The sequence below is a fragment of the Dendropsophus ebraccatus genome, chromosome 5 (genome assembly GCF_027789765.1).
Source record: "Dendropsophus ebraccatus isolate aDenEbr1 chromosome 5, aDenEbr1.pat, whole genome shotgun sequence".
In the NCBI taxonomy this organism is placed as follows: domain Eukaryota; kingdom Metazoa; phylum Chordata; class Amphibia; order Anura; family Hylidae; genus Dendropsophus; species Dendropsophus ebraccatus.
In genome coordinates, this window is record NC_091458.1 from 81,276,226 (window position 1) to 81,288,020 (window position 11,795).

General features: G+C 39.9%; 1 protein-coding gene across 7 annotated transcripts in view; it reads left to right on the plus strand.

Moving 5' to 3' along the window:
- The window catches only part of UCHL3 (ubiquitin C-terminal hydrolase L3), a 53,076-nt gene extending 41,887 nt beyond the window's left edge, over nucleotides 1-11,189 (plus strand). For 5 of the 7 annotated variants that reach the window (XM_069970638.1, XM_069970637.1, XM_069970636.1 and 2 more), the window contains 3 exons: nucleotides 4,631-4,706; nucleotides 5,255-5,313; nucleotides 10,720-10,942. In XM_069970638.1, coding sequence (XP_069826739.1) covers nucleotides 4,631-4,706; nucleotides 5,255-5,313; nucleotides 10,720-10,809 — 225 coding nt within the window. In that variant the 3' untranslated portion in view covers nucleotides 10,810-10,942. Of the gene's footprint in view, nucleotides 1-4,630; nucleotides 4,707-5,254; nucleotides 5,314-10,719; nucleotides 10,943-10,966 lie in introns of those variants that run through there. The other 2 variants (XM_069970639.1, XM_069970643.1) reach the window with 2 other exon arrangements.
- The last annotated feature ends 606 nt before the right edge of the window (nucleotides 11,190-11,795 follow it).

Here is an 11,795-nt window from a genome sequence, read left to right on the forward strand (position 1 = left end):
TCTCCGATCGTCAGCAGTGACGTCTTCTTCGGGAGCTTGGCGGATCTTCCCGAGTGCCGGCCGCCCTCTGCAGCGTCATCCGAAGCTCAGCCGCAATTGGCTGAGCATAACTGTGCTCAGCCAATCGCGGCTGAGCAGCTGATGACGTGGCCGCGTCATCAGCCGCTCAGCCGCGATTGGCTGAGCACAGTTATGCTCAGCCAATCGCGGCTGAGCTTCGGATGACGCTGCAGAGGGTGGCCGGCACTCGGGAAGATCCGCCAAGCTCCCGAAGAAGACGTCACTGCTGACGATCGGAGACCGTGGACGACACGACATGCGGTGAGTATAATGCACCACACTTCCGGGTCTAGCGTGGGTGGGGGGAAACACGGGGAAGGGGGCCATTCACAGACATAACATACATTACAAAGTTGTATAACTTTGTAATGTGTGTTATTCTGTGAATAATTTTTTTTCGCCGGACAACCCCTTTAAAACCTATTTTAGGGAAAATGAATGCTTATGAGAGTATCATTTGTGTGTTTGTATTTATTTCTTTTAGTCAAGGTAATTGAGCTTTTTGTCGTACAGGATGTGAAGTTTTGTTGGGATTGCTTGCAATATACAGGATTAGTAGTTGTAGTTAGGAGTAGCCTAAAAAATGAATGAGAAATGTACTTTATTGACAAGAGAAAAAGAAAACTCCTTCTCATTTCACATAGTTCACACGGCTCACAAGTCACAGCATGCTTGATATTCCATTGTTTTGTCTGGAAGAGTGTATGTAATTGTTATGTTTGCTAATGATGTCTTTCAGAAATGTTCTTGTCTCCTTCATATGGATCTGCATATAAAGTGTACCTACAGTCAAAGCTAATAACTCAGGCCTCAGTGTAGTAAGTCCAAACCCCTTCTGCCCCAAGTTACATTGACCGGGGTTGAGAAAACATCAAGGCATGTGAATGTCATACAGAGCACATTTCTTATTAGCCAGACTTGATAGCCACTTCATCCATCAGACATTGTATAATACCACCTTTGCTGTCTGCAGACTATGGCAGCTTATTCAATCAATAACATCTGTTAACATCTGATCATGAAAACTTCCAGCTGATCGGTTTATGTAAGGATTGGAGGAACATTAGAAGAACACCAGGACCCCCTTTGATCCAGAGAATGAGAACCCAACTCCCTGCAATAAACGGAACGTACGGCACACTTGCATGTTAACAACGACCTGTGTTCTATTTATTCTATTTTTATGGGCCTTACATATTTATTATTATCGGGCATATTCCAGGGGGTAGATCAGGGTAGGGGTCGTCCTTGTTAGGACGAGTGCCCCGCTTAAACCCTGTGAGAGTAGGGAGAGCTGGCCTACCATCACTATAGGGCTTAAGAAGGGTGTTTTTTTCCTTATTCCTATTTACTGTCCTCGAACAAGGCTGGCTTTTAAGCTGACACGCAGCATTAAAAATATCTCTGATGGAAGGATGTTGAGCTGGTGAGAACAGTGGTTATTTAATTTTTGCAAGGTTGCACTGCCACGTGCTGGATTAAATGTCTGCTCCCTACAATTAAAAGCAGTATTGGGGTTTTGGGGTCCAGAGCGACCATTATTCTGTTATGTGGGGAGATGGGGTGTTTTTTTTTTTTTTTTTTAATGTATTTATTGATTAAAAGGTATGTTTTAATTGTACCCCCTTCTGTGATATTTGTTTTGTAATTGGTGGTAATGACTGGGGTTGCTCCCATTGTGGCCACTGTGACTAGCTCATGCAGTGTATGGAACTGGCAGAAGCACCATAGACTGCATTGTAATAAACTAAATGCAGACCAAAGTGCTTTCAACAATTCCATACACTGCTCACTTTAGAAGAGGACTGTGTACCTGCCAGTGCTTAAAGCTTATAACATTTCACTTTTACATTGGCAGCCATATGAGCATTTGTATTTATTTATTTTTTTGTAGGATAAACAAAGGAAAAACTCACTGTGCAATTGTATTTTCTTTGTTTGTTTTGTTTGTTTTTTTTTACAGGGTTTTACTACGTGGGTTTAAAAAAAAAAAAAAAAAAAGCACATGATTTATTAGATTTTTTTCAAAGAAGGATGTGTGTGCATTTTTATATGTATTTTATAGTGCATTCACACATACAGGATCCGCAGTAGATTTGATGCTTTGTTCAGTTATTTAGATCACATCTGCTTCGGATCTGCAGCATAAAATCTGCTGAAAAACGGTGTGTGTGAAGCTACCCTTAAACATTTTATTTAGCTTAACAATGCAGTGGTATGATTCTTTGTGTCATACACCATGATACGTCTGGCAAGCCTATTTTGCAATTTGCATACTCTGCATTGGGAAGAATTACTGGAACTTCACCCATGCTGGTATTAATACGATACATCTCTTCCATTGAGTTTCCTAATATCCAACTTCTCCCAAAAGTTAAAATAGTTGACGTATCTTAAATAAATGACCGACCTTGGAAAGGCATCATAGAATCCTTAGAGGTGGTGGACGTATACTGTACTTTACTGTATGTCACTGACCTGAAATTCCTGCTGTACTGACAATAACAATCCATTCTACTCCTACAGTATGTGCTCTGTGTACAAATATATTCCCTTGTATGCCTGGAAACAAACCTATCAATTAACCATATGAAGCAGAAACATACAGTATGTTTTTAGCTGTGTGATTTTGGCTTTACTTCTTGTTTTTGTGCATCATTTATCTGGCTCATTTTAGTGGTTCCATCTCCTATGTGATGTACAACATGCATGCAACATCACAATGGTGTCATTGTGTGACAGAAAAATCTCTTCTTTGTGCGGGATAAGATGCATTGGTTCATTTGAAACCTTGAATCTCACTTGGGGTTAGGAATAACGTGAGGCATATGAGAAGGAATTTTTAAGGTGTTTACTTGTACAGGCTCCATTGTAAGCCTATGGGGTCAGTCTTCTGCAGTGAGTCAGATTGAGTGTTTAGCTGGTAAGTGAAGCACACAGCTACATACTTCTTCCTGCTATATCTAGTGATCATGGGGGTCTTGGCACTGAGACCCTGACTGATCAAAACCATTGAAATGACATTCCATACACTGTGCACGGGACCACTGCAGCCAAACACTAGCATCACTGACTTCTTCCATGTGACCGCTAAGGCTGAGATTGTCTGTAGTGTCCCGTACAGTAACATCAACAGAGCACTTTCACCAGAGACCCTAGAAGCACATCCGGGAGTGACTGGGGAAAAAGGGGAGAATACAAATGTAATTTCTTTCCCAAGTCCTAAGACTTGCAAATATTTAGTAGGCAGAAAAACCCTTTTAACTTATTTTTATGATAAAGAATGTTCAGCGTTTTTTTTAGCTATTAAACATGAGTTAATCTTACAATTAACACTTTACTGTGTTCTTTTATTAGCCTGCAGATGTCAGTGTTACAGCAGCTTGTCATGTAGTCAGAAAGATCACTGTGAATGGACTTTAGTCATTTGGTTACTGAAGCAACCAGGAAATCTGTAATCTTATTCTTTACTTACTTGACCAAGTTGTCTTCCTATCTGGATCAAGCAACTCTAGAAGTGCACAGTTGTTTAGCTTTGTTATATATAAGTGATACACCCTGCAGCGCCCATACAGTACTGGATGTCAATAGTATTTTCATCACTATAATAATCTCATATAGCTTATACCATTGCCAATAGAATTCTACCAGCCTAATGGCAATGGCTATAAAATACTCACATAGCATCCAAAGTACTTACTACTAACTGCTTACTGCGAACTTTTAAAAGTTCTCAATAATACAACTTTAACTTCATTGTCCTGCCCTGCTGTCCTGTCTTTCTGTGTCAGTCCCTACAGTCAGATGTCTGAAGATGTTTTCTATCGATGCAGATATGTGACATTCTGGACATTGTCAGAAATCTGGGACTGTCCCTTTACATCTATGACAGGTGTTTGTTATGATGCCTTACAAAATAGGGTCATATTTGGTCATCCTATATTATCTACTGGTTACACTTGTGTGGATAGTATACATAATGTATAAATTAAGTGCATCATTTCAAAGGATCTGTAACCACAGATTTTCCCAGAATTGAGGACTTTCATGTCTTTAAGATATACTATGCTTTTGGAGGAATCTTTGGGTTCTGTCATTCAGATGTCTTTTTAACTCCCATTCATTTCAGTAGAGAGAAACAATCTCACACAGTCTCCTATCCATTGAAAACAGAGGCACATTGAATGTGGAGAAACTACTGGGCTGTCCATTTGAAAATAATGAGTCATAAATGTCAGTTTTGGGTAAACATTTTAACCCTACTGGGACCAGCATCATAGGGTTCAGCAGGACATCAATACCTAACAATGATCTGGGAATGATATAGCTGTATGTTTTCATTGATGTTTAAAGAGCTACATGAACATTATTCCAGAGATGAGATGCACATCAGAAAGCAGAATCACCCCATAGCCACAAGTCATAGCATTCCTGCTTCCTACCCTTATTGACCTATGGTGTTTGCGGCTGAAGCGTATCATAAGAAGTGTGACGTACCCTCTAATACACATGTGAACAATAAGCTGTACGCCTTCTATGTTAATTGTTTCTGTTCTTTATTCTCTCACAGGCGCCCAGTATAGATGATAAAGTAGACTTACACTTCGTTGCATTTGTCCATATACAAGGCCATCTCTATGAACTTGGTAATTATTTATGTACATCCCTGTATTATTGTATGTCAATGTTATGAAACACGCTAAGGGTTTCTGTTGTGGATGTCCCCATGGGAATAAACATTCATAGCTGCACCATAAACATGCCCATTTTGACGTAATGGAGCTTTAATAAACATATTTCTACATCAAAAGAGCATGACATTTCATCCTATAATGATATAGTGTAACATTCTTATCAGTGGGGGGGGGGGGGGGACTAGTGGGATGTGACCTCTGAAACATCTGCTGATCTTGAAAACCAATGTCCCTTTAGTTTTCCTGAAAAGTAGAGCTTCAAACCACCCACTGTACTATAAACTGCAGCCCAGCTCCATGGGGGTGATACCAACTCCAGGTGGCTGGGAGTGGTACCATGTGGGAAAGAAATTGAAGATTTCCTTTGTTAAAGGGTAGGGTCTCCAATATCGACAACAACCAATATGCCATCCCTTTCTGTGGATAAAATCTACAAAAGCAAGCTGTAAAATGGCTTCATGGTTGTTAATGTTTTTGTTTTTCTTTCCTTCATGTCACAGATGGAAGGAAACCTTTTCCAGTAAACCATGGGGAAACTAGTGAAGACACATTGTTAGAAGTAAGTGACGTGCATTTTAATATGTAGTTCATTTTCTTGTAAGTCTTTATTCACCCTATCATCTTGGCTAGAGATGAGCAAACTTACAGTAAATTCACCTGAACCTTCGGCCATTGATTGCTTTAGTCTGCAGCTTGGAAAAGTCTAGGATGGCAGTCCTTGTTTTCCGTGGACTGTATCCATGTTTTCCAGGCATTAATCGACAGATTGGATGGACTCCTTTGGCTTACATTGGGGGCAAGTATAGCACCACTGACTGCCATTCTTACTGTCAATATTACTATAATATCAGATAGAAATGGGGAAAACAAACTAAACAAAGCCCATGTTTTGCCTTTCTTTGCATTTGGTAGTTTCTTTAACCCGTAAAGGGCTAATTTTTGTTTTTGCGTTTTCGTTTTTTCCCTCCTTGTGTATATAAGGCCATAGCAGTTGCATTTATACACCTACAGACCCATATGAGTCCTTAGGGGACTTCTATGGGGGACTTCTAGTATAAGTACACTGATCTCTCATTATGATCTATGCTGTATAGATATACAGCATAGATGGATGAGATAGGCACTCGATTGCTTCCAGCTGCTGCAGCCGGAAGCAGCCGAATGCCGAGCCGGGATCAGCGCCATTACGGCGCAGACCCCGGACAGTAAAGGATGTGTGGATTGATCCACCCCACTAGACACCAGGGAACTTCTCCGGAAGGTAATTTGGTGCAGCTGTCAACTTTGACAACTGCATCTGATTAGCGGGCACGGCGGTCGGACCGTGCCCGCTAATAGTCATGGTCCCCGGCTACATGCGGCACCCGGGACTGCGGCGGTTCAGAACGGGGTCGGTGCGCAACTCCCTTACCGACCGCAGGGTGTAAATATACGCCCGCGGTCGTTAGGGGTTAATTGATGGCTTGGAAAAAAATAAAACCTTTTACAGAAAATAAACGTTCCCTAAAATCGCTCTGTTCCCATGCTTCTAGCGATTTTATCCTTTGGTCTATGGGGCTAAATGAGGTGTCATTTTTTGCGCCATGATATGATCTTTCTATCGGTACCTTGATTGCGCATATGCAACTTTTTGATCGCTTTTTATTACAATTTTTCTGGATTTGATGCGACCAAAAATGCGCAATTTTGCACTTCGGATTTTTTTTTTTTTTTTTTTTGCTCTTACGCCGTTTACAGTCAGGGATAATGAATTAAATAAATTAATATTTCAGGCGATTACGCACGTGGCGATACCAAACATGTTTGTTTATTTTTATTTATAAAATGGGAAAAGGGGGGTGATTTGGACTTTTATAAGGGGAGGGGGCTTTTTATTAATAAAACACTTTTATTATGTTTTCAATTACAGTAATTAGAAGCCCCCTGGGGGACTTCTATATAAACAGCACTGATCTCCCATTTGAGATCAATGCTGTGTATGTAACAGAGCACCGATCCATCAGATCGGTGCTCTATTATAATGGTCTGCTGCAGACCATCTGAATGGATTGCCGAGCCGGGATCAGCGTCGTTCCGATGCTGAGCCCCGGCCGGCTCATTACAATGGATCTCCCCTCCGAGGTTGCATCTCCCCTCCCTCTCTGATCCCCTAACGGCCGCTTGACGGGCATAGCCGTCATGCGTCATTAAGGGGTTAATCTCTTATGCAGTAGTTTAAAGATTCTGGAAATTTCACTTGATCCCAGTGAGGAACTGCAAATGAATCTTGGATCTCACAGAAGCAGATAACTTATTCCAATATAAAGCTACCATGATATGTGAGCATTTTGTTTTCGACAGATGCTCTCAGTCATCCAGCATAGCTGTGAGCTCTCCTAGTTGACAGTGATTTAGGGCCTTATTACACAGAAAGATTTATTGTGTAAATTATCGTTATATCATTTGAATTTATACAATATTCGTTTTGTGTAAATGCAGGCACCAATTAAACGATTAACAAGAAATCGGTCACTGTTGGTTTGATGCTGACACCAAAAACATTGTCAATTGTTCAATGTAATTTTGCAATTTAAAAAAAAAAACCTGACTAAAAATATTGCTGGAAATGAGGCTAAAAAAGGCAAAAAAAAAGTCTGGGAATATTAGAATTTCAGGTGGATATTTATTTAGGCAATACATTTCAAGCTAGTATGTAGGCCTGCTCAACTTGGCCAGATAATTTGGATAATTTGGATGAGTGGAGAAACAACTTTAGGGTATTTATAGTATTTATAGTTGTTGCCTCTCGTGTTACTCCCAGTCATCCTAGCCTGTAAGCTCTTGAGAGCAGGTCTCTAATTTGTTGTTGTAATTTATTCCTTGTATAATTTAATATATAACCTGTAACGTATTTATATATATTTAAATAAGCGCTGCGGAATCTGTTGGCGCTATACAAATAAATATTATTATTATTATTATTATTATTATTATTATTATTATGGCAAAATAATCTTTCCTTTAGGAAGCAATGTTATGTTGTTCTGTAATAATAAATTATGAAAAGTGTCAGTCGTTAAATTTTTTTTTTTGCAGAAATCAATAGTCCAGGCGATTTTAAGAAACTTTGTAATTGGGTTTATTAGCCAAATATGCCGTTATCTGCAGGGGTTATCCCCCTCTCGTTTCTGTCATCCACTCCTCAGAATCAGGAAATCACGACTGTTTTTTCATCAGTTGAATCTGTCTGGTCCATGAAGAGGGGAGGGGGAAGGAGTGAGATTAGCAGCTGAGAACCATAACAAAGGATTGCTCAGTGGGGGAGCTATTCAGAGCCCTAATTAGAGGTCAGAGAGGTCAGTGCTGAGTGTCAGAGGAGAGAGCCTGTGATGTGAATGTAAATTAACTCTTTGTTGTCCTGTTTTTCTGCTTTTACTTTCTCTCTCCATAGGAAAACCATAAAGACAGGGGGAGAGCTTCAAACTGCTTTTTCATGATAAAAATTCATGAACCCAATTACAAAGTTTCTTAAAATCACCTGTACTATTGATTTCTGCAATAAAAATTTTAACGACAGTGACACATTAAAGTGAAATTGTCACTCCCATGTATCCTAGGGTCCCCTGTGCTCCATCACTGTATTCACTCTTTCTGCTGTATCCCAGTCCCACTGCATAATGACCTCCATCCAAGGTTCTGCCTATGTCACAGAAGCCTTCCCAAACTGACTGTCAGTGGTTAGGATTAGTAATGGGCACCTTGTTTCTCATATGGTGGCTTCTCATGAAGACAGTCCCTTCAGGTAGAGTTTTTACCAGTGCTGCCGTAGTGATTACATAAAATCCTGAAGTATCCTGCTCTTCCAGTCTCCTTGTGTCGGGTAGAATAGCTTCTTACCATAGTGTTTTAAGGAAGGAAACAACTTCTGCTCCTTCATTGTCATGTGTTTCCTATTCATTCATCAGCTATTAGGTGTGTATAAGATATGTATGCCATTTCAAAAATTCACCATTTTCCTGCAGGATCATGTTCTCTTTTAGATAATGTCACCTTTATTCTAGGGCTACATGGCAACTTAAGTAACACATATGTTTTAAACATCATATGTGATAAAAATACAATTTGATAATTTTTAGTTACATGTATTGTTTCCAATCAGGTTACGTTTTTTTTCTGCATAGGCCAAAAGCAAATCTGTCTTAATAAACCCTTTTCTGCAAAACACTTTTCAGTGCTAAATAGTATCATTGAGGTGTGTCCTAGGGTCCCCTGTGCTCTAGTACGGCAGCGCCTCCTCCTGCTGCATCTACCCCTATTCCCAGCCCTCTGCATAATGATTTCCATGCAGCCCTCTTCCTACATCAAAGCCAAATCTTAGGCCAGTGGTGTGCTATAGACTAGCAGTGTAGGTACAGTGAGTGACTAAGCCTGCAACCGCAGTTCAGACAACAAGGCCCTTGCTGTTCTGTTAGTGCAGTGAGTCTATGAACAGGCTTTAGCCTTAGTTACTTACTATGCCTGTGCCACTAGTATAGCACAGCATCAACCAAAGGTTTGGGAAGGCTTCTGTGACATAGGCAGAACCTTGGATGGAGGCCATTATGCAGTGGGACAGGGATACAGCAGAAAGAGTGACTGCATCGATAAGGCACTGGGGACCCTAGGATACATGGACAGTTTTCATTTTAAGCTTTTCATAATTCATTATTACAGAACACCATAACATTGCTTCCTAAAGGAAAGATTATTTTGCCATAGATTATAAATGCCCTAAAGTTGTATCTGGCCAAATTGAGCAGGCCTACATAGCAGCTTAAAAAGTATTGCTTAAATAAATATCCAACTGAAATTCTGATAGTCTCAGCCATTTTTTAGCCTCCTTTTTGGCAATATTTTTAGCCATGGTTATGTGCTATACCAAAAGTTGTGTGTGTGTTTTTTTTTTTTTTTTTTTTAATTAAGCCATAAAATGGTAATTTTAGAGCTTAAGATAAAGATAAAATTCTGCATTACAATGCTGCACTCCAAAAATTAAAGAGTTTGTTGAATATGGTTTTTGTATTGAGTTCAAATAGTTGTGAGTGGGATCCAACTTCTAGGACCTCATGGTTAATGGACAATAGGCAACCAAGAAGCTCAGTACCAGGCACAGCCGCTCATAAGTAAAAAGGGAATATTGCACCATCATGGATCCTAAGGATAGGCCATCAAACTTCTTAAATGTATTTGAAATACCACTTAGTAAGCTCCTCTTAGATGTGGCTGTAGGTAGACAGAATATTATCTTCTCAGAAATACAGAGAGAACTCTATAGAGACATGCATTAGAAATCAACATTAGTTTCAAGGTAGTATAAAAAAGTGAAACATTCCCTTTACAGTGTCTTCAAAGAGAAGCTTGCATGATGACTGGTAAAAGGAATTGCATTATAATCAAGTAAACAGTAAAAACCTTATAATAATGCTATTGGGATTTTAAAGCAAAACCTACCATTGTTTTCCTGCAGGGAGAACAGAAATTTAAAGCAGTTTACTCATCCTTGCTTACCGACCACTGCTAAAGAAAGTGTTCAGACCCATACCAATGGGGAGAACGAGCGGGGGAGGATGTGCTGCAGCGTGGTCCACTCCCGCTCTGTTAGAAAAAGACAGGCTCATAATGGAGCTCTATGGAGCTCGTTCTCCCAATCTGTACAGGTCTGAACACTCAGAACCGGACCTATCAAAACTTTTGACATGTCTGTATGACGTGTCAACATTTTTTACAAACTACAGGTATACTTTAAGAAAAGATGCTTTCTCGGTGTATCTATGTATTGGTAAAATAGACATAAGGTTGCTATAAGGTCCTATTCATCGTCTTTCTCTACAGTTGTGGTTACATAACACATCACCTCAATCATTATAAGCTTACACAAATGTAGTGGTTAGATTTCTGCAAGCCATTCTTGTGTTTAGTTACTTCATCCATATTCCATCACTTTCAGACAATGGAGCAGATAAACGCTTGCCAGCAATGTAGCATGCATTCTCAAGTGATAGCCGATGAAAGAAAGCAAAGCCCTTCCTCTGACTGAAACAATTTCTCCACCTGCCATCATAGGCCTTTTCCTTGATATTTCAGCCCTGTATATAGGAAACATTCCTGTTGATCACACACACAGGGAGCACACTAATCTCCTCTGATACTAAATACGTCTGGATCTTTTTCTTTCCCTTCCTCCCACCTTCCAGGATGCCATTGAAGTTTGCAGAAAGTTTATGCAGCGTGATCCAGATGAACTGAGGTTTACCGTGGTGGCTTTCTCTAAAGCATAACAAAACCCAGACTTGTGTGGAACGCTAAAATGCCCAAGAAGACTCGGAAGAAAGCCACAGGATGAAAAATACATTTTATATCTTTGTGAGCAAATGTACTGTACATTAATAATAAAAAGACAATGTTTACCAATCCTGACATACTGTAATGTCTACCTCCTGCAGTTTCTTCTCATTTTTAAAGCATTTGTGACATGTTCATTGTGATGTTACCAATAAACATGACAAAAGTGAAAACAGTCAAGCCATGTTAAAGTATATTAAGGAAAGAACTGGTTGTACTCACAACACACAATTTCCTAATGTCGGTGTACAATCCAATATTTGTGTAGTGCCTGGACCTAGATCCAGAACTTATATACAGTATATGGACAGAGGTACTGGAACAGCTATAACCTACTCCTACAGAAGCCTTTACAATATACCATCCTAACTCCACAGGCATTTATATGAACTTAGTCCCCACTTTACAGATATAACCGCTTCCACTGTTCTACAAGATTTAACAGAATATCTGTGGGAATTTTCGATCAGTTATCCAGAAGAGCATGTGTGAGGTGAGCCGCTGATGTTGGAAGAGAGGGCCTGGTTTGCAATCTCCGTTCTGGTTTGTTATAAAGATGGTTTAATGGGATTGAGGTTGTGGTTATGTATGGACTAGTTTAGTTCACACAACCCATCCAAACACATCTTTATGGACCTTGCACTGGGAAACAGTCATGCTGGAACAGAGCAGTTATGGTGA